This window comes from Odocoileus virginianus, chromosome 15 (assembly GCF_023699985.2).
Source record: "Odocoileus virginianus isolate 20LAN1187 ecotype Illinois chromosome 15, Ovbor_1.2, whole genome shotgun sequence".
Classification (NCBI taxonomy): Eukaryota; Metazoa; Chordata; class Mammalia; order Artiodactyla; family Cervidae; genus Odocoileus; species Odocoileus virginianus.
The window spans coordinates 7,242,370-7,263,752 of NC_069688.1; the positions used below are offsets into that span (position 1 = coordinate 7,242,370).

At 47.9% G+C, this 21,383-nt stretch overlaps 1 protein-coding gene across 2 annotated transcripts in view; it reads left to right on the forward strand.

The window, feature by feature from the left end:
• The window catches only part of KCNQ3 (potassium voltage-gated channel subfamily Q member 3), a 300,304-nt gene that overhangs the window by 253,790 nt on the left and 25,131 nt on the right, over positions 1–21,383 (forward strand). Inside the window, exons 5-10 of one of the 2 annotated variants that reach the window (XM_070476996.1) lie at positions 5,194–5,349; positions 6,599–6,709; positions 8,585–8,680; positions 10,493–10,552; positions 10,649–10,743; positions 16,968–16,994. In XM_070476996.1, coding sequence (XP_070333097.1) covers positions 5,194–5,349; positions 6,599–6,709; positions 8,585–8,680; positions 10,493–10,552; positions 10,649–10,743; positions 16,968–16,994 — 545 coding nt within the window. The remainder of the gene's footprint in view (positions 1–5,193; positions 5,350–6,598; positions 6,710–8,584; positions 8,681–10,492; positions 10,553–10,648; positions 10,744–16,967; positions 16,995–21,383) is intronic. The other variant, XM_020879812.2, reaches the window with a different exon arrangement.

Consider the following 21,383-nt stretch of genomic DNA (forward strand, 5'->3'; position numbering starts at 1 on the left):
ATCACTCAACCCTCTTTGACCTCAGTTTTCCTCTTTCCAACACAGGGATGATAATGCCGCTGCCTCTAATGCAAAGCAGCGTGGGGTGGAAGGAAGTCACCCAGGCTGGTTGGAATCTAAACTTTACTAGTGTGACTCTGGAGACTTCCGGTAACCCCTGGAGGCTTCCCTGGTGGCTCAGATGGTAAAGATGCCTGCAGTGCAGGAGATCCGGGTTCGATTCCTGGGTCAGGAAGACCCCCTGGAGAAGGAAAATGGCAACCCATTCCAGTATTCTTGCCTGGAGAATCCCCTGACAGAGGAGCCTGGCGGGCTACAGTCCACAGGGTCACAAAGAGTCGGACATGACTGAGTGACTGACACACACCTCTGGGTCTTCTCTCCTGCATTTATAAAACGGGAATAATGTGCACTCAGCTCATAGGGTGAAAGGACTTAAAGCACACTCAGCGCCTAGCTGTGGTGGCTTGGTCACTATTGTTATCATGTAGCCAGAAGCACAGTGCCTGAACTTGGTGTTTGATACAGATTAGCTCGCCCCAGGATCTGCACTATTCTTACCCCAGTTCGGGGATAAGGAAGCAGATACGGAAAGAGGAAGTGAGCTGCCCAGGCTGTCTGGCTTCAGAGCCCATGTTCAGTGGTTTGCTACCTGTCGTGGGGGCTCTTGCCTCTACAAGGCAGATGAGAAGCTCAGGCCAAGTGGGGCTTGGCCCAGACTTCCATGTGCTTGAGCAGGAGTGAAACCTAGGGCAAGGCCAGTGTGTCTGGAGCGGACCTGCGCTGTGTCTCTCCTGTGGTTAGCCCAAACCTTTGGTACCACTTTGTTTCAATATCCCTGCCTTGGCTGGACCCTGGAGAAATGAAGGAAAACCTCTGAGTGGCAGGGAAAAAAAACACTCAGAGGCCAATTCAGGAGAAATCAGAGCAAAGAGCTCCTGAGATGCGTGTTCCTTAGAGCAGCAGTCTCCAGCTTTTTCGGCACCAGGGACCAGTTTTGTGGAAGACTGTTTTTCTGCGGACCGGGGATGGGGGTGGTTTCAGGAGGATTCAACTGCATTACCATTTATCCTGCACTTTATTTCTATTATTATTAAATCATCAGCTTCACGTCAGATCATCAGGCATTAGATCCTGGAGGTCGGGGACCCGTGCTTCAGGGGATAAAGTGAAAGCTGCCTTCATCCCTGAGTGAGCATCTTCTTGTGCCAGCCCTAGTGGGTACGGTGTACACAGTTGGCACCTGGAGCAGGCCCCCGTTCCTGGGAGGATGTACTCAGCCCTTTAACTGCTCTGAGAGCTGGCTGCTAATGTTCCCAGCTGTCCCTCCCCTGGAGAAGCACAGGAGAGCTGCCCGGCCCAGGGGCTTATACTGTTCTCAGCTTCCGCCTCCCCCATCAGGGAGGCCCGCAGCCGGTGACTCACTGACACCCGGACCTGTCTGGTGACGGGACCAGCCCTGTGGGGTGGCTCAAGCTCCAGAGCTTCCCGTGGAATCAGGCTGAGGGGGGCTCCAGCGCGGAGCACACCCTTGCCGAGCTCCTTCTTCCGCCCTGTCTGCTTCCCTCATTCCCTCTGTCCCCAGACCCGCCCTCAGTCACCACGGTTGTTGCTTAGTCACTCACTCATGTCTGACTTTTGTGACCTCTTGGACTGTAGCCTGCCAGACTCCTCTGTCCATGGGATTCTCCAGACAAGAACACTGGAGTGGGTTGCCATTTCCCTCTCCAAGGAATCTTCCTAACCCAGGGATCGAACCTGCATCTCCTGGCAGGTGGATTCTATACCATCTGAACCACCAGGGAAGCCCTCACACGCTCCTAAATCCCCATCTCAAACTTGGCTTCTGGGGAACGACAGGGAAAGCAGAGAGCCTGGGTTGAGTTACCATTGAGGAGCTCTGAGTTTTCCCTGTAAGTCTTAACAGCACCTGCCCCCCAACCTGGGCAAGCCCAGAATGCCCCTGCAAAGCTCCTGGATTCCTCCAGTTCAGGAGCACACCCAGACATGTCAGCATCTCATGTAGGATGAATGGAAGCTTAAGAGTCAGACAGCAGCTCGGTGCAAATGGCAGCCCTGCCGCCTTTGAGACTAAGACTTTAAGAATGCTGCTCTCTTTTCATGAGAGCTTCCTCAGTGGTTAAAATGTGAATACTTCTGGCTGCTCACATGAGCCAAGTTACGTGTCAGTACCTGGCGAATAATCAGTGCTCATTAGTAGTAGCATGTATTATCCCAAACAGTACAAATAAATACAGAAAGAAAATGAAATACAAATTTAAAACACTTAGAGTCTCACATCTGAAAATTCAATTTCTTCCTATACATGTTTTATTCCGTGTCTGCTCCGCTTCTGGCCACAGGCTCAGGGAGACAGTGTGTGTGTGTGTGTGTGTGTGTGAGAGAGTTCTTTCTTCACCTGAACTATTTCATTATTTTATTGTTATTATTACTATTTGACCATGCTGTCTGGTATATGGGACCCTAGTTCCCCAACCAGGGATCCAACAGATGCCCCCGGCATTGGAAGCACAGAGTCTCAATCACTTAGACCACCACGGAAGTCCCTATTTTATCTTTTATCAGAGGATATGTTAGCAACACCTAAGCTTGTATCCATGCAGCTGAGCTGATTCACAGCTTTGGTGGAAATCAGGACTAAAAATGGCTGGGCAAGGTCCTCATCCTATGTTCCATCAGATTAGAATATATGACAGTTGCATGTTTGCCATGCAATTCCTGGGAAAAGATGGCCCATGCCACCGCCGGACCCCACGACTGCGGCTGAGGGGTGGAACTTCAGGACAGAATCACAGGTCTGCAGTAGGAGACCGAAGGCAGACAGAGCGACTGCGTGGCCAGCTCCGTGCCCCGTCTTTCCCCCCAGCAGTCCCCACTGGACCAGCCTCAGCCTTTCACTGCCCCTGAGTCCCAGCGTGGCTCCAGGGCTGGCCTTCACTTCCTGGGCAGGCAGTGTGTTCAGAAAGTATAAGCGCTTGCCTGAGTTTGAATCCAGCATTTACCAACTGCAGGAGCTTAGACCTGTTCCTTCTCTGAACCTGATGAACAAACACCGATTCATTTCTTCATTCATTCATTCAAAAAATGTGTTCTCTGGGCCAAGTTCCATGCTTAACTCTCCCAGAAACTCAGAGATGAGGAGCTGAGGGGCCCACACAGGGTAAGACTTTAATGCTCTTACTGAAGTTGAGATTGGTCAGACTCTGCTCCCAGAACAAATGAGCCCTGGAGTCTCTGTGCCTTAGCACAAAAATGTGGGCGTCTTCTCCTGCACACTTGTCTGATGTGGGTCGAGTGGTCCTGGTTTGTCTTGGAAACGAGCCTTGAGTCACCAAGGCAAGGGAAGTGGGCCTGTGAGCATCCTCTAGAATGGACCTAACAGGAAGTAGCCCTCATCACTCCCTTGGGCTGGACCCCAGACCATCGGCTGCCACTTGGCTGCTGGGGGGCTCAGGCGTGTGCAGGAGCCCGTGGACGTCGGGGAGCGGCCACTGCCGTGGAGCAGCTGGCGAACGCTGCGTCGTCAGAATTTCCTGAGTGGCCCTTGAGTGGCTGCAAGGCACAGAATGGGGACTCGTTTCCCTCCCCGGTGACCACTGTGCCAGCTCTTCATCCACACAGCCGGGACTTCCATACGCACACAGACAGCTGTTTCTCTGGTTCAGCATTTGGAGGCGGAGCGTATGAAAGAACGTAGTCACACTGGAATCACACTCAACAGGGTGAAAGGTTCGTGACTGGGGAAGGACCGTCCACTTCATCCTTTCCTTCTCAAACGCCGGTGGAGTGGACACACACGGAGGGGAAGGGCTGCTGGATTGCCTACAGCATCTCAACTAACCTCTGTCTGCTGTGAACTCACACAAGTGCGCCGGGCATGTGATGCTGTGGCAAAGGTCAGACCTATGAGTGAATGAGCATAATAGAGACTTAACATCTGTTTAGAAAATGATAAAGACATAGAAGGGAAAAAAAGCTAGAAATGAAAGCTCACTCTAGTTGGGGGAGCAAACATCCAGAAAGCTCTCGTAATGGAGATGACACGAGTCTTAGGTGACTCGGTGCTCTCTGGTTGGTCCCCCAGGGAGGGGCTGGGAAGACAGAGGACCAATGTGAGCAAAGGCCCAGAGGGATGCTGGAAGCAGCCATGTCAGCGAGATGCGATGGACCCAGAGGCCAGCTGATTGGCCGAGGACGGTCGGATAGATGAACTCTGTCGATATGAATGGCTTCATTCTCCGTGATGATTTAGCAGGAATGTCAGGCCCAATCTCCAGACTGTGTTTGCCCATGACCTTGACTTTCTTCTGCCTAACCTACCAGGGTAACCCTTGGAGTTGGAATAGAATGCGAGACATAGAAAGTGCCTCAGGGATTGTCACGGTCAGGGTGTTTGAAACTTCAGCGGTTTGCCCATCTTTGGCATGTCTCTGTACCACCCTTACCGTTACCACCCTTAACATTTTTCCGTTAAATCAGCTCACTCTTATTTTCGAGGATATCCCAGTCTATCATGTGATCATATCCACGAAATAATGGTTTTATGTTTAATTTATGCTAATATGGTTTAAATCGGTATGTGACTACTTGTATAAAAAATGCCTATCTGCATTTGAAGTATCTGTGGCACTTCTTGAAACTCCGTGGTTCAGGCCCTTCATTTATAAAATGAAAAAACTGAGGCTGGGGAGGAGAGGTCATCTGTCCAGAGTCACACAGTAAGTGGCCGGGCTGGGTCCCCGTCCACAGCTCTGTCCCCTCTGCCAGGATAATTCCCCCTCACTGTCACTTTCCCGGTGGAAAGAGCTTTATCGTTGTTCTGCCCAATCCCACATAACATAGGGTCTCCTGAGTCCCGAGCCTTGTCTCTGAGGCAGCGGCCCATCCCTCCTGCCTTCTCCCCTCCCCGTGAAGCCTCTTGAGCTGTGATACAGTGACCACAGGGCTCTCCCTCTCCTTCTAGAACCATCCCCTCATTCTGCTAGTGATGAAACAATGACCACAGTACTGACCCCCATCTTGCAGTGATGGGAGGTGAGGATCACTGAAGGTGAGTAACTTGCCCGTGTCCCAGAGCTGGGAAACCTGCACTCCAGCTCCAGGGTGCCTGCCTGCAACCTCCTCCCAGCCTCCACCAGTGACCCCTTCCCTGTCCACTGCTTGCTGTCACAGGAGCTCATCACCGCCTGGTACATCGGGTTCCTGACGCTCATCCTTTCTTCATTTCTTGTCTACCTGGTTGAGAAAGACGTGCCGGAGGTGGATGCCCAAGGAGAAGAGATGAAAGAGGAATTTGAGACCTACGCGGATGCCCTGTGGTGGGGCCTGGTGAGTCACCACTTTGAAGGCTGCTCTGTGGGGGTCAGCTGGAGGGATGGAAGGACATGGAGGGCGTGATGTGGACGTATGGGGTTGGGCAGCTGTGTTCTTCAGCACGGGGGAGAGGAGAGCACCTCCATTTATGAACCTCCCCCTGGGAGACGCACCCTGAAGGGTGGGCCCTTGGAAGGGGGAATTTTCCCCAGAAGTCAGGGCTCTGATCAGTTGCATCCCACAGTCACCCAGGGACTTTACCTGTCATTAGCCAGGCTGTGCTGGGCAGACTCAGTGGCAGATGCAGACGTGTATATACCCAGACCCTCAAACACACCTAGAGACACATGGCCCCAGCCCCATTGGGCATGTGGTATTAAAGCATTGCTTAAGCACTTTACATTTATAAACACATTTTAAGTGCAAACAACTCCTATTATTAGCTCCCTGGTGGTTCAGACAGTAGAGGATCCACCTGCAATGCAGGAGACCTGAGTTTGATCCCTGGGTTGGGAAGATCCCCTGGAGAAGGGAATGGCTACCCACTCCAGTATTCTTGCCTGGAGAATCCCATGGACAGAGGAGCCTGGCAGGCTACAATCTATTGGGTCGCAAAGAGTCAGGCACGACTGAGCAACTAACACTTTTGCTTTTAAATTGGAGAACCTGAGGCTTGAAGAGGTTGAGTCACTAATTCAAAGATCTCTGAGCCAACTTAGTGCTTCACCTGGGATTTGAACTGAAGCATTTGGGTTCCAGAGGCCACACTTAACTACTCCAGTAGCCTGCCTTCCATGTTCATAAGTGCACGTGTGCTGATAACCTACAAGTGTAAATGCACAGAGGAGTAATCAGCATACACCTGGACAGACACGGGCCCAGACTTTAGACACGCACACCTATACACACAATACATGTAAATAAATGCATGGGAGCACATACATTCAGAGTCATGGCCGTCCATACACAAGATCACACATTTGCAAACATATGCATGAATGTATATGCAGATACACATGTTTGCAATGTTTGAAATATCTGTTGACTGACTGACTACAGGGAGGAAATCCTTAACTTAGAAGCAGATGTGGTCTCAAGGCTCCTATATAAGATCGCTGGTCTTTAGTACCTTCTCTCCCACTGGAGTCTTATTCTAAACGGGACAGTGCCCCAGTCGGTACAAAGGCTTATGGGTAAAGTCAGCTGATACATCACTGACTTCCTCCCCCAGGGAAGCCCCGTGTCTGAACGCCTCTCTTTTCAGATTACACTGGCCACCATTGGCTATGGAGACAAGACGCCCAAAACGTGGGAAGGCCGTCTGATCGCAGCCACCTTTTCGTTAATCGGCGTCTCCTTTTTTGCCCTGCCAGCCGTGAGTGCCCTCACTGTTCTCCCTCGATGATGGGCAGGATCCATCACTGCCTGGCCCCAGCTCAGCTGTCCAGCCTCATCTTCCACCTTCTCGTATCCTGATTTCCAGCCCCGTCAACTCCATAGCTGTCCCCGTGTCATGCTTTCCTGTCTCTCTGCCACCGGCTGCACGGCTCTCTGCCAGGAGTGATCCCCCAAACACCAGCTCCTCTTTCAAGACTGAGTTTCTTTTTTAAAAAAATTTTTATTGAGCTATAGTTGATTTACAATGTTGTAAACATCTGCTTTACAGCAAAGTGACACATCTACATATAGGCATCCTTTTTTTAAAAATTGGGGTATAATTGCTTTACAATGTTGCATTACTTTCTGCTATACAACTAAGTGAATCAGCCATATGTTTACATATATCCCTTCCTTCTTGGACCTCCCTCCCATCCTGCCCTTCTGGGCCATCACAGAGCACAAAGCTGAGCTCGTATTCTTTTTTTAAATATTCTTTTCTATTATGGCTTATCACAGGATATTAGATATAGTTCCCTGTGTTATACAGGGACCTGTTGTTTATCCTGCAGACCCAGTTCAGTGCTGCCTTCTTTAGGCTGAGTTCATCACTCCATCCTCTGGGTATCGCTCTGAAAAAGCATTTCTGAGCCCACCTGGGATTTCAGATTCCAAATCTGCTTCCCCGGGAGACTGTGAACCCCTTGGGGGCTGAGATTATGTCTTTCACCCCCGTATTCTGTGCACATAGTGAGTCCTTTATATTTGTGAGTTCCCTTCTCTGCCCTGTCATCTTCTCGTTTGTGTAAAAAATGCATTTCCCTCAAATTCTTGATCCCTGGTAGAATAACTTCCCCAAAGCTCAGTGCCCATTGGTGTCATAACAACAATAATAATATACAGCATTTGTTGAAAATACTGTGTACTAGATTCATGCCAACTGCTTTCCCTACACTGTCTCATTTAATCTTTGTAAAAACATTTGAAGTTTGGTGTGCGTTTCTCCCCATTTTCCAGATGAGGAAACTGAGGCTTCATTGGGTTAGTTAAGCTTCCATAGTCACAGGGCTATTGGGTTGTAGAGCCAGGGACCCAGGCCTGCTCCTTCAAGCCTGGCTCTTAATCACAAAGCTTGAAAAGAACCTCCCGGTATAACAACCCCTCTTCCCCGCCCTTCGCCTCCTATCCTTTTGATACTGAGGCTCTTCGTTCACTGCAGCCCTCCCTTCGTCAATCGCAGCCGTCCAGTGTTTTTCCCTAAGTTATTTGACCTTGGGAAGACGACCTTTCTGACTCTCAGTTTCTTTATCCATAAAAGATGAGGGGCTATGAGCATGGGCCATGGTCTCTAAATTCTCTCTCAGCTTGAAAGGGGTGTGCCCCCCCACCCCCACCATGTACTCTATGTGAGAGTTTGACCTAAAAATCAAAACAGGTCACAATTCGGAGAAGTGCCAGCCAGAGTAAAAGTCTCACATGACAATTCAAGTGACTGGAATATTTTTTAAGTTCCATTAATATTAACTGGGAACCCGTTGCACCTCCTGCTCCTTACTAGGCAGTCCCTGTTACGCTATCTCATTTTTTTCCTCACAGAATTGTGAGGTGGGCGCTGCTATCTGACTTCCCTGTGGAAAAAACTGAGATGCAGCAGAGAAGAGGCCGGCCAGGGTCTCCCTGCTGGAAGTGGCAGAGTCCGGAACTGAACCCTGACTTCAAGGCCCCGCTTAACCCAGCCCCCACTCCCTGGAAGACAAAGAAGGGATCTTTCCTTCTCCCCTTCGCTCGGCATCATCACTGGGGCCTGAGAGTCGGGGTGGGGCTCCAGGGGAGTCTTGGGGGGCTGACCTCAGGGCCTGACCTCTCCCTTCAGGGCATCCTGGGGTCCGGGCTAGCGCTCAAGGTGCAGGAGCAGCACCGTCAGAAGCACTTTGAGAAAAGGAGGAAGCCCGCTGCTGAGCTTATCCAGGTCTGTCTGCCTGGGGCTGAACTGGACGGGGCCATGCATCTGTGCCTGTGTGTGTGTGTGTGTCTACGTCTGTGTTTGTGTGTGGGTGTATGTGTGTGCTTATGTGTGTGTCTATGTGTATATGTGTGTGTTTATGTGTGTGTGTCTATGTGTATATGTGTGTGTGTCTGTGTGTGTGGTGTGTGTGTGTCTACGTCTGTGTTTGTGTGTGTGTGTCTGTGTATGTGTGTGTGTCTATGTGTATATGTGTGTGTGTCTCTGTGTGTGTTGTGTGTATGTGTGTGTCTATATGTGTGTGTCTATGTGTCTATATGTGTGTGTCTATGTGTATATATGTGTGTGTCTATGTGTATATGTGTGTGTGTCTGTGTGTGTTGTGTGTATGTGTGTTTGTCTATGTGTGTGTGTCTATGTGCATATGTGTGTGTGTCTGTGTGTGTGTTGTGTGTATGTGTGTGTGTCTATGTGTGTCTATGTGTATATATGTGTGTGTCTATGTGCATATGTGTGTGTGTATGTGTTGTGTATATGTGTGTGTGTTGTGTGTATGTGTGTTTGTCTATGTGTGTGTGTCTATGTGTATATGTGTGTGTGTTGTGTCTATGTCTGTGTGTGTGTATGTGTGTATGTGTGCGCATGTGTCTCTGTGTGAGTGTGTGTGTGTGTGCGCACGCGCACTCGTGCGTCCGTGTGCTTCTACAGGAATGGGCACGCTGTGACCTGGGATGGACCCAGGACCAAGCCTGCTTGCCACGACTCTGGGTGTTGCTATGGTTTGTCTCTCTGACTAGTCACTCTGTGTGTCCTGAAATTGACCATCCCATCACTCTCCCATCCAAGTTCTAAGCCAGGCCAAACCTAGACACGGGACTCAGACAGGAGCCCACCCATCAGCTGTTTTACCCCTGATGGAGTGGAGAGCTTGGCCTGGACTTGGGTCCACACTAGGTTTTCTCTCCTTCTACTTCTCACCACAGTCTTGAACGGGGAACCCACAATGAAGAGTCAGCCTAGAGCACAGGTGCGTAGCCAACCAGCTGCAAGGAGGTGTGGGCCCTTACGTCTGCTCGTGATAGAGAGCTCGTAAGTCCAGAGAGGGAGAGATGCCCATGTGTGCAAAATACTGACCGATTCACCGTTCATCCCACCCAGTAGACAACCATGCCACAGCGGCTGCTGGTCTCCCGCCAGCGGTTCCTCCCTCTCACTTCCCCGACCCTGGGCTGGGAGTTGAGTAACAATAGTGAGAGATGGCGGGAGGGGCAGTGTTCCCTCTTCTCCTTCAGAGAGAGTTCCTGCTTCGTGGTTTTATGGGCTGTTGGGAGCAGAGGGAATAGGAAGGTAGAGTGTTCTGGCTCTGGCTGGCTGCCTGGGACAGACCGTCTGCATGACCTCCTACTCATGAAACTGCTTCCAGTTGTAGTGAGCGTCGCTGTGGGGCTGAGACAGGATGGGGTATGGTGTTATCTTGCACTGTGTAGTTTCTAAGTCAGTTCTGGTCTCTAAGAGTCTGCCCTGTTATCCTCCCCAACCCCCAAACCATCACAGTATACCGAAGATCTAGTGTGTTCGAATCAAAACCTCACCTGCCAGACTGTCTTTTGCACCCAGAAGTGGCACTAAAGACTGTCTGTCTTCGCACCTACTTGAGAAATCTCAAGGAATCGTGCAGCAAGAGGAGCCCCTGCTCCTCTCAGGGCCCTTATACCCAGATTCCCCTCTCCACGGTAATTCACTTCTCCACCCCACCCTCTACTACGCCGGTTTTCTCCATCTGAGATGATAAGGTCAAGGAGGTTTTTCCTCCCATAGGAGCTACAAAAGGCCAAGAATCTGGCTACTCTGGGTATGACCTCAGTGCACACTGAACCCGTAGGTATCCGGAGCTTCCTGTTTCAATGTTGTGGAATTCCGTGTGACCTTCTGGGTGACCTCAGCTCACTCCCACCCCTCGTCTCTCCTCCCCAGGCCGCCTGGAGGTACTATGCTACCAACCCCAACAGGATTGATCTCGTGGCGACGTGGAGGTTCTATGAATCAGTCGTCTCTTTTCCATTCTTCAGGCAAGTGGCCGCTCAGCTGACTGCTCAGGGCATGACTCACCACCCCCTCCTCGGGTCTGTATGTGTGCCCGCGGCCTTCACGGTTCCTGGACAATGTCCTGGAGGTGGTGGTTCTCAGTTTGGGCCTCATGTTAGACTCTTTAGAGCTTAAAATATCCCAATGCCCAGACCATCCCCAGGCTGATTAAATCATAATCCCAGGGGGAGGAGGCAGGTACGGGGTGCAGCCCACTATTTTTTGAAGCTCCCCAGATGACCTCAGGATGTCACCCAGGGTTTCCAGCTAGGCAGTGTGGAGTGGCTGAAAGAGAAGGTCCAGTCAATGTTGAAGCAGTGTCAGAGGCTGAGGAAGTGAGGAGTGAGTGCAATGGGCTAGCCTGGCCATCCTGGAGGCCAGGATAGTCGTGCCTTTCACCCCCAGACCACTTTGGACAGTAGGAAAGGGCAGGCAAAGAAGCAGCTGGCGGAGTCCTCTGGGGGCCCAGAGATGTTTCGTGTTCTCAGAAGTGAGAAATTAAATGACAGTCTTCAGGGAAAAAAATTACATTCCGTCTCCAATGGCCAGCACCTATAAAAAGGGAGAGGGAAATGAATATTTATGGGACATCCAATATGCTCCTGGAATACGAGTTGATGTTTGATTTAATACTCACAGGCACCCTGTGAAATAAGTCAGAGGTTCTCAGATGTTAAGACAGGTTGTAATCAGTGGGGGATGTGGACATGCGGGTCCTGCATCCTTCATCTGTTTCGTGCTGTGTGCTCAGTCGCTCAGTCGTGTCTGACTCTTTGAGATCCCATGGACTGTAGCTCGCCAGACTCCTCTGTCCATGGGATTTTCCTGGCAAGAATACTAGAGTGGGTTGCCACTTCCTTCTCCAGGGGGTCTTCCCAACCCAGGGACTGAACCCACATCTCCTGTGTTCTCCCACACTGCAAGCAGGTTTTTTTTACCGCTGAGCCACCAGGGAAGGCCTCAACAATTTTAATGGCGTTGGAATAGTTGAAGCATCTCCAGCAGGCATCCCTGGTGATTTTAACACAGAAGCCCTTGGAGACAGGCTGGGTGGTCGGTGTCACCAGGCTCCTTTTGCAAATGAGCCAACTGGGGCTTAGAAACTTTGGTCATTTTGGCCAATGTCAGCTGCATCTAGGGTCCTCCAAGCCTGTGGTCACTACTTGGGTTTCTGAAACAGACTGCACCTTGCCAGGTTTTCAATCCTGAGCTCGGATTTTTAAATGTGTGAGTGGGAGGCTGGACCGCTAGGACCCTTGAGGAGAAGTAGAGGGAGGCTCAGACTCATACCTGGAGGGAGGACCCACCCGCTCTGCAGCATGTTTCTGCCATGTGTCTGGGTTCACAGATCATGACATGACCCAGCGCTGGACTAGTGACTCCCTCCCACCTCCTTTTATTCTCATCATGGGACTTGTGACCAGTCTCTGAACTCGGCCTCAATATGCCCTCCACCTCCATCGCCTGATTGTGGTGAAGATTTAAGGACACTGAGGACATGGAGGTCTACTGACTCATTTCCCCTGCATAAAGCCTTCCAATGGGTAACCATGACAAAGAGAAGTGAAGTGAAGTGAAGTCGCTCAGTCGTGTCCGACTCTTTGCGACCCCATGGACTGTAGCCCAGGCTCCTCCGTCCATGGAATTTTCCAGGCAAGAGTACTGGAGTGGGTTGCCATTTCCTTTCCAATGACAAAGAGAACAGGATCCAAAACCTGACCATGACCCACAGGGCCCCAAAACCTCAGGGCCGTGCTTCCCTCTCCCAGCTCAGGAGCTGTGGTGCTGTCCCAGGAGGGTCTAGTGGCACATAGCACCTTCTAGTCCAGGCATTCAGTCCATCAGTGTTTTTGAGCTCCTTGTATATGCTAAGGTTGGGCCAGGCCATGAAGGTCACACATGACTCATGAAGGACTCTCACCTTGATCCCGAAAGGGAAGAGAAGCCACTGAAGGCAGAGAATGACATGATCAGATGTGTGTTTCAGGGAAAAGATGGGAAGGGGTGTGGAGGACGGACTGGACAGGCCCAGGATCAGGAGATCAGCTACCAAATGATTCCAGGATTCCAGGGAAGAGGAAATGAGGGCTTATGGGAAGGTAACAACAGCTAGAAGGGAGAATGGAGGGAGGACCTGAAAGGGAATGAGCAGAGGCACAGAAATTCAGGGAGTGAGGACTTGTGGAAGAGCTAAGGAGATGAGGGGAAACAAGACTTCCATAATGGAATGGTAGAGTTAGGTTTACTGACTGCATCTTCTTACTCGAAATTAGATTTACTTACCCCGAAGATGAGCTTCCCAGGTGGCGCTAGTGGTAGAGAACCTGGCCTGCCAATACAGGGGACATAAAAGAGACAGATTCGATCCCTGGGCCGGGAAGGTCCCTTAGAGAAGGGCATGGCAACCCGCTCCAGTATTCTTGCTGGAAGAATCCTATGGACAGAGGAGCCTGGCAGGCTATAGTTCACAGGGCTGCAAAGAGTCGGACACAACTGAAGAGAGTTAGCATGCACGCACGCACCCTGAAGACACTTTCTATGATTCCTTCTGATTCTAGAATTCTATTCTGTGTGTGTGTGAATTGCTCAGTCGTGTCCGGCTCTTTGCGACCCCATGGACTGTAGCCCACCTGGCTCCTCTGTCCAGGGAATTGTCCAGGCAAGAATACTGGAGTGGGTAGCCATTCCCTTCTCCAGGGGATCTTCCTGACCCAGGGATAGAATCTGGGTCTCTGGCATTGCAGGCAGATTCCTATTGTAGCTATAATCATTTTGAGTTTGGGGTAGTATCAAAATCCCTTAGGAGAGAGCAAGAGTCTTAGAATGGACTGGTTGCCTCTCCTGAAGAGAACAGATTGACCTTGAAGTCCAAAACCAGAGTTTGTGCAACCACACTGAACGCTGAATCAAGATGATTTCTGTTTGTTTTGCATCCCAAGGTCTTGGCAATAGGCCCATTCTTTTGGGTTGATTTATTATAAATAAGGCATTGTCCTAGCTGTCAGAGGCTTGGAAGAATACATTGTGCTTCAGACAGCTGCTGTGATATGGGAATGGCTTTTAGACTAGGAGGGAACATTTCTTTCTTTTTTTCAAGGACGAAAGTTTAAAGCCACTAGAGAATTCCCTTGGCAACCATTCTGGAACAAGGCAGTCCCTTGAGAAAAGGATGTTCCCCATATTCCAACCCATTCCATAGATTTCACAGCAAAATAAAAAGTAGCTGATTACACTGGTATGTCTTCACCTGCTTCCTAAAGGCTTTTTATTTGATTTATTTTTTAAAAGACTTTATTGAAATATACTTCATATACTACAAAAGGATTTCACATACCATAAAAGATACCCATTTAAAGTAACAGTTTGGTGGGTTTCAACATATTCACAAAGTTGGGTATTGATCACCACTGTCTAATTCCTGGACATTTTCATTATCCCTCAAAGAAACCCAGTGCCCTTTAACACTTACCCCTGGTTCCCTCTTTTCCCGCAACCCCTGCAACCACACATTTATTTTATCACTCTATTCTGCCTATTCTGGATATTTCATATATAAAATAAAATCTTGGGACTTCTCTGATGGTCCAGTGGCTAGACTGTGCTCCTAATGCAGGGGGCCTGAGTTCAATCCCTGGTCAGGGAACTAGAGCCCACATGCCACAGCCAAATAAATAAATACAATAAATAAATAAAATGTTATGATTTCTTTTACCTAGCACAATATTTTCTGCCTATTCTGGATATTTCATATATAAAATAAAATCTTGGGACTTCTCTGATGGTCCAGTGGCTAGACTGTGCTCCTAATGCAGGGGGCCTGAGTTCAATCCCTGGTCAGGGAACTAGAGCCCACATGCCACAGCCAAATAAATAAATACAATAAATAAATAAAATGTTATGATTTCTTTTACCTAGCACAATATTTTCAAGTTTCGTCTATGTTGTCTTGTGTATCAGAACTTTATTGCTTTTATGGCAGAATAATATATCACAATATTGACCCCATTTTATTTATCCATTCATCAGCTAATACACACTTGTGTTGTTTCTACTTTTGGGCTGTTATACGCCCACGAACATTCAGGTACCTGTTTGTGGATACTCATTTCAGTTCTCTTGGATATATACCTAGGAGTGGAATACGTAACTCTGTATTAACTTTTGGAGAAGCTGTCAGACTGTTTTCCATGGTGGCTGCATGATTTTGTAATCCTCCAAGAGATCTTGAAGGATGCAGTTATGTAGCCCATTTCTCAAAGTAGTGCCATATCCATTTCCAGCAAGTGTAGTTCTTTGTTATTTTGCAAGAATATGTGTATATGTATACACACGTGTATATATTGAAATGTGTATGTATATATTTGTATGTTTTGGGCTACCAGTGATAAGTGATGGTATTGCCTTTTTTGTTTTGTTTTTATGATTACTTAGAATTGTATACTCATTACTTTTTAATTTCAAAGAACCTTAAAGACTTTCAAGTCCAACCCCAATTTTAGATAAGAAGAAACAGGCCTCCAGCTCAGGAACTTGCTCAAGGCCACACATGATGCTGGGCACAGGAGAGACCAAACCCAGGTCTTCTGATTTGCTGGTCTATGGAGACTGAGGCTTCCCTGGTGGCGCTAGGGGTAAAGAACCCACCTGCCAATGCAGGAGACGTAAGAGACGCAAGTTCAGTCTCTGGGTCAGGAAGATCCCCTGGAGGAGGGCATGGCAGCCCACTCCAGTATTCTTGCCTGGAGAATCCCATGGACAGAGGAGCCTGGAGGGCTACAGTCCATAGGGTCGCAAAGAGTCAGACACGACTGAAGCAACTTAGCATGGAGACTGTGTAGACCTAGTGGAAGTAGGTGGTAGGAGGCTGAGAAGCTACAGGAAGACTCTGGGGCGTGTGGGTGGCAGATAGTAAGTTACGCATTCGAATGCACAAGCAGAGAAGTGGGCAGATGTTAAAAATCGGATGTTGTTTACCATCAACAATAACAAAAAAAAATTCATGCACACTGATCAGTTCCCTGAAAGTGATATCAATAGCAGAATTGTCTGTAGCTGCACTACCCTACATGGTAACCACTTGTCACAGGTGGCTGTTGAGTATCTAATTGCCAGTGCAACTGAGAAACAGAATTTTTTATTTTCTTTCATTTTAATTTCAATGACCATCTGTGATTAGTGTCTGTCATTGCAGCTCTGGAATCATTAGATTTATGGAGATGAGACTAAGGCCCAAGAAACAGAAGTTACCTGACCAAAAAGACTCAGTTAATTTACTCAGTTAATTTACTGTGTAAGCAGAACTTGTTCTTTTTATGAGCAGGGTCAAGATTATTGGAGTTCTTAGAAATGTAGAAGAAGGACAATATGCAGTAATATTTCTCTAGGGCTGAATAACATTAGATCTGTTTTCATAAGTGCTGTGTGCATGCATGCACATGCTAAGTCGCTTCAGTCGTGTCCAACTCTTTGAGACCCCTTGGACCGTAGCCCGCCAGGCTCCTCCGTCCATGGGATTCTCCAGGCAAGAATACTGGAGTGGGTTGCCATGCCCTCCTCCAGGGGGTCTTCCCTACACAGGGATCGAGCCCATGTCTCTTACATCTCCTTCATTGGCAGGCAGGTTCTTTACCACTAGCACCACCTGGGAAGCCCTTTATATGTGCTATCTCATTTAATTCCTGGTTCTCTGGTCTGTCCCCACCACTTAACAGGTCACCTAAACCCAGTACAAGGTGTGGGACAGAGTAGGTGCTCAGGAACCATTTTTTGGATGAATAAATCAGCGGTCCCCATCCTTTTGGGCACCAGGGACAGGTTTCGTGGAAGACGATTTTTCCCCAGACTGGGTGGTGGGGTGGGGGTGGTTTCAGGATGATTTAAGCACATTACACTTATTGCACACTTTATTTTTAATCTAATGCCACTGCTTATCTGACAGGAGGTACCAGTCTGTGGTCCTGAGGTTGGGGACCCCTGGAATAAACAAATGAATGGCTGAGAGGGATCTTGGAGTTCAGAACCAGGCATGTTAGGTTGCAGGAGGGGTCTAGAGTCTGCCTGGGGAAGCCCCACTCATTCATGGGTCCCCCCTCTACATGTACCATTTTGCCTTGCTCCTGCATCTTCAGCAAACGAAGCTTGAGAAAAGATATTAGGAAGAGGAGAAGCAGTTGCATGTAATTTATGCTTTGTTTTTTTCTCCTTGTAGGAAAGAACAGCTGGATCCAGCAGCCAGGTACGTTTGTGATCATGAATCCTCTTCTTCCCACCACTGTGTCGGGACAGAGGGTCCAGCTGTGTATGACCTGGGCCCCTGGGCAGTCGTGCTGGTCATGAGATAGAGTTTGGGGCTCACTGTGGTTGCTGGATGCCAGTTTCCTCTGCCAATTTCATGTTAATTTGCTCAAGAACAACTTAATTTGATCATAGTGGCAGCCACCTTTTGGGTGTTTCTCGTCTGGGCAGGACTTTGTGCCTGGAATCCTGCATGTGTGGTCTCACATGGTCCTCACGTCCCCAACGAAAAATCGACTCTCATGCTTTCATTTATGGGTTGAGGAGGTTGGGTCTCAGAGAGGCTGAGTTACTCATCTCCTGAGTCACACAGCTACTGAGTAGTAAGACCAAAATTTGAACTCAAGTCTGAATATTCAGACCATATTATTTCCACTATATTTTGCTTCATTTGCTTCTTGGGCTCACAGATGTTCCCTCAAAAAGTGTGAAAGTGTTAGTCTTCAGTTGTGTCCGACTCGTTGTGACCCCATGAATTGTAGCCCCCCAGGCTCCCCTGTCCTGGAATTCTTCAGGAATGGAGTGGGTAGCCATTCCCTTCTCCAGGGGATCTTCCTGACCCAGGAATCAAACCTGAGTCTCCTCCATTGCAGGCAGATTCTTTACCATCTGGGTCCCCAGGGAGGCCCTCAAAAAGTGAATCAAGACTGTAATTCTCAGTCCCCAGTAAACCGCCCTCACCACAGGCCGCTGCGGAGACAGAGGGAGCTCAGCTGTCTTCGTTCTGGCTCCTTCTCGAAAACATGTCACAATATCAGGGAAGCGCTGGATTCTGCTCGAAGTTGTAAAGAAAGACCACTTCTTGGAAACAGCTGAACTGTTTGTATACACATCATCCCTTGGTATCTGCAAGGGATTTATTCCAGGACCCCTCTGTGGATACCAAAATCCGTGGATGCCCAAGTCCCTTGTATCAGATGCCACAGTATTTGCATGTAACCTTTACATGCAACCCACTCCAGTATTCTTGCCTGGAGAATCCCATGGACAGAGGAGCTTGGCGGGCTACAGTCCATGGGGTTGCGAAGAGTTGGACACGACTGAGCGGCTAACATTTTTATGCATCCTCCTGTGTCTTTAAATCATCTTTTGATTAGTTAGTGCAAGCGCTCTATCAATAGTTGTAAATGCTATGTAAAGAGTTGCCCAAGTGTGGCAAATTCAACTTTTGCACTTTGAAACTTTCTGGAATTTTTCCCCAAATGTTCTTGAGCCATACTTGGTTGAATCTGTGAATGCAGAACCTGAAGCTATGGAAAGGTGTATGGGATACAGCTATTCTGTATTTATAAAACAGAAATAATTATAAATGTAAATATACATAGTATATTTTAAAAATACGTATTGAAGCTATTATTGTGGCAAGCTACTTGTAAGGCCTCTCAGTCCATCCCCTGGACACCAGCTCAACAATGGTCCCTCTAGAGCTAAAAGAATTTGGACAGAAGTGGTGATAGGACCCTGGACCATCTTGTATGGAAGCCACTTGAGGACAGTGACCGTTGGGAGTCTGGGTCAAGTGTTCTTGAATGGGGCCCACGATGCCTCATCACACACATAATCCCACCTGAAAGAAATGATTACAGACAGCACCAGCTCACTCACAGACACAGACACAGCTCGGACTCTCTGCCTCCTTCATGCAGGTTTTCAAATGGAAGGAGTATTTCTTGCCTGGAACCAGTCTGGACTGTAGTGGGTTTGGGGGTGTAGAGGAGAAGCCTGGATGGCTGACAGAGTCAGGGTGCGTTTGCTAGAGAACCTGCAGCCGTTTTGTGTCTCAGAGGCAGAGCAGGGAGATATCTCAGCGATCCTCTTCTAGATACTTTTTCAAGAGGACAGGCTCACTGCAAGTTCCAAAACTCATGAGCAACCAAGAGTTACACAACCTTAGGACTCTTCAACAGGGCTCCCTGCTCCCTCCCTTCTTGTGACCAACAGGGTTTCAGATCATGCAGGTGAATTATTCACTACAAGTGAATTATTCAATCTACCGTTACTGCCTTTCCCATGCAGACATGAATAGAATTCAGCCAGACTGGAACATACATGCAGAATATTGCTGCGCCCTGGACTAGGCACTTTGGTTTAGTTGGGGCTTAGATAGATGCTTTTTGCCACATTGCTGGGCATGCTTCTCCTATGATTGAAAATCTGAAATCATAATGCCATTTGTAGAAGGCCCGTCAAGTTCCAGGCCACTCCACTTTCATTGTCATCTAATTCCCAATTAAGGCTTCTCACTTTTATGAAAAAAGAGCATAGGTGAGAGAGCAACTTTCATTCAGTCTTTATCCCATTCCAAGAGGAAACAAGGCACCAAAGGCGCAAAGATTTGGCACCTGAGTGGTAACAGTTGTTTATAGAATTGACACTTGCCTCCTCTGCCTTTCTCAGGATAGACCATAGAGCCAGAGGCACCTTCTAAAAGGGGGCCACTGCCCTTGCATAGGGCACCATTCTCCCATGTCTAATGATGGAAGGAAGAAATAATGAAAAAATAAGGGACAAAATAAAGGCTTTAAGCCCTTGTGGGTGGGATTGACTTGCTCTGTGCAGGTTACAAGTCTGTGTTCCTTGAGCTCACAACAAACAGAACAAAACAGATTGACCACTTCTTCAAAAGACTTTTCTCTTGCCTGCAATGACAGTGTACTCTTGGTTTATCCATCACTCATCTGTCCATCATCCATCCATTCATCATCTGTCCATCTGTCCATCCACCCATCTATCATTCATAATCCATCATGCATCTATCCATCATCTATCATCCATCAACCATCCATCCACCCATCCATCATCCATCCATCTGTTCACCCATCCATCTGCTTATTCAATGAATATTTATTAAGACCTCCTGTGTACCAGAAACCCTTGTAGGGAATATAGCTATAAACAAGAAAGACAAGGTCCCAATTATTTACTTGACAGGGTGCCTCTCCATTTTCCTGAAAGTGACATGTCCCAAACTCAACTTCTGTTCTTTTGTTTTTTTAATTTTTGTTAGTTTATTGAGGACACACATGCCCAACAAAGATGGCATGAGGAAGCTAGAGAATGTAGTCAAGTTGGTCCCAAGCAAAGCTGTTTACAAAGTACTGCTTGCCTTTGATATTTAACCTCACCTATTGGGTTGTCTATCTTCAGGTTCTCTGTGGTATCACAGCTTCCCTGACAGCACATCCCTACGACCTCATCTTATTTTTGTACCCTTGGTGAGAGGGGCAGGATTTGCATTTAAAAGTACCACTTCTAGGATTCTGTTTGTTTTTTGTTCATATGAACACTTTTATGAGTTTTAATGTACAAAAGTGGACCCATAGCTGAGCTTGAAAGTAGGGACAAAAGAGATTTGAATTGAATTGAAAATGAGAAGAATATAGATTGGAGCAGAAAAGGACCCAACTCTGAAGGGAGCATATAAGAATGAGAAATGGGAAAAGAGAGGAGGATTCAGAACCTGGCCGGATGGTATAACAGCTGAGAATTTTTCCTGATGGAGAGAGTCTAAATGACTTTTTAATTTTAATTTTTAAATTTTAGTTTTCTTTAAAAAACATGTACATGGTTCATAAGTCAAAGTATCATAGAAGTAGGGACTTCCCTGGCAGTCCAGTGATTAAGTCTCCATGCTTCCAATGGCTTCCCATGTAGCTCAGTTGGTAAAGAATCCACCTGCAATGCAGGAAACCCCAGTTTGATTCCTGGGTTGAGAAGATCCTCTAGAGAAGAGATAGGTTACCCACTCCAGTATTCTTGGGCTTCCCTTGTGGCTCAGCTGGTGAAGAATCCGCCTGCAATGTGGGAGACCTGGGTTTAATCCCTGAGTTAGGAAGATCCCCTGGAGAAGGGAAAGGCTACCCACTCCAGTATTCTGGCCTGGAGAATTCCATGGACTGTGTAGTCCACCGGGTCTCAAAGAGTCAGACACGACTGAGCGACTTTCACTTTCACTTCCAATGCATGGGACCTAGGTTCCATCCTTAGTTGGGGAACTAATACCGCACATGCCATGCAGCACGACCAAAATAAAATGAAATAAACAGTTTAATAAATAATAATATAGAGGCAAACCATGAAATGTCTTAGTACAGCTTCTGTCTCTCTATACCCCATTCCACTGTCCCACTCCCCATAAATAATTTCTTTTTCATTTCTGGGTATCTTTCCAGTGTATCTTCAGCAAACACAAACCAAAATTTATTTATATTCCAACTTCCAAAAGTACTTTAATGGTGATACTCAATTTAGGTTATTGGAGCTGTGAGGCAAATCCTCACCATTTACTAAAATCCACTTCATGCCACAGTCTTGTATGAAGTGTGTGTGT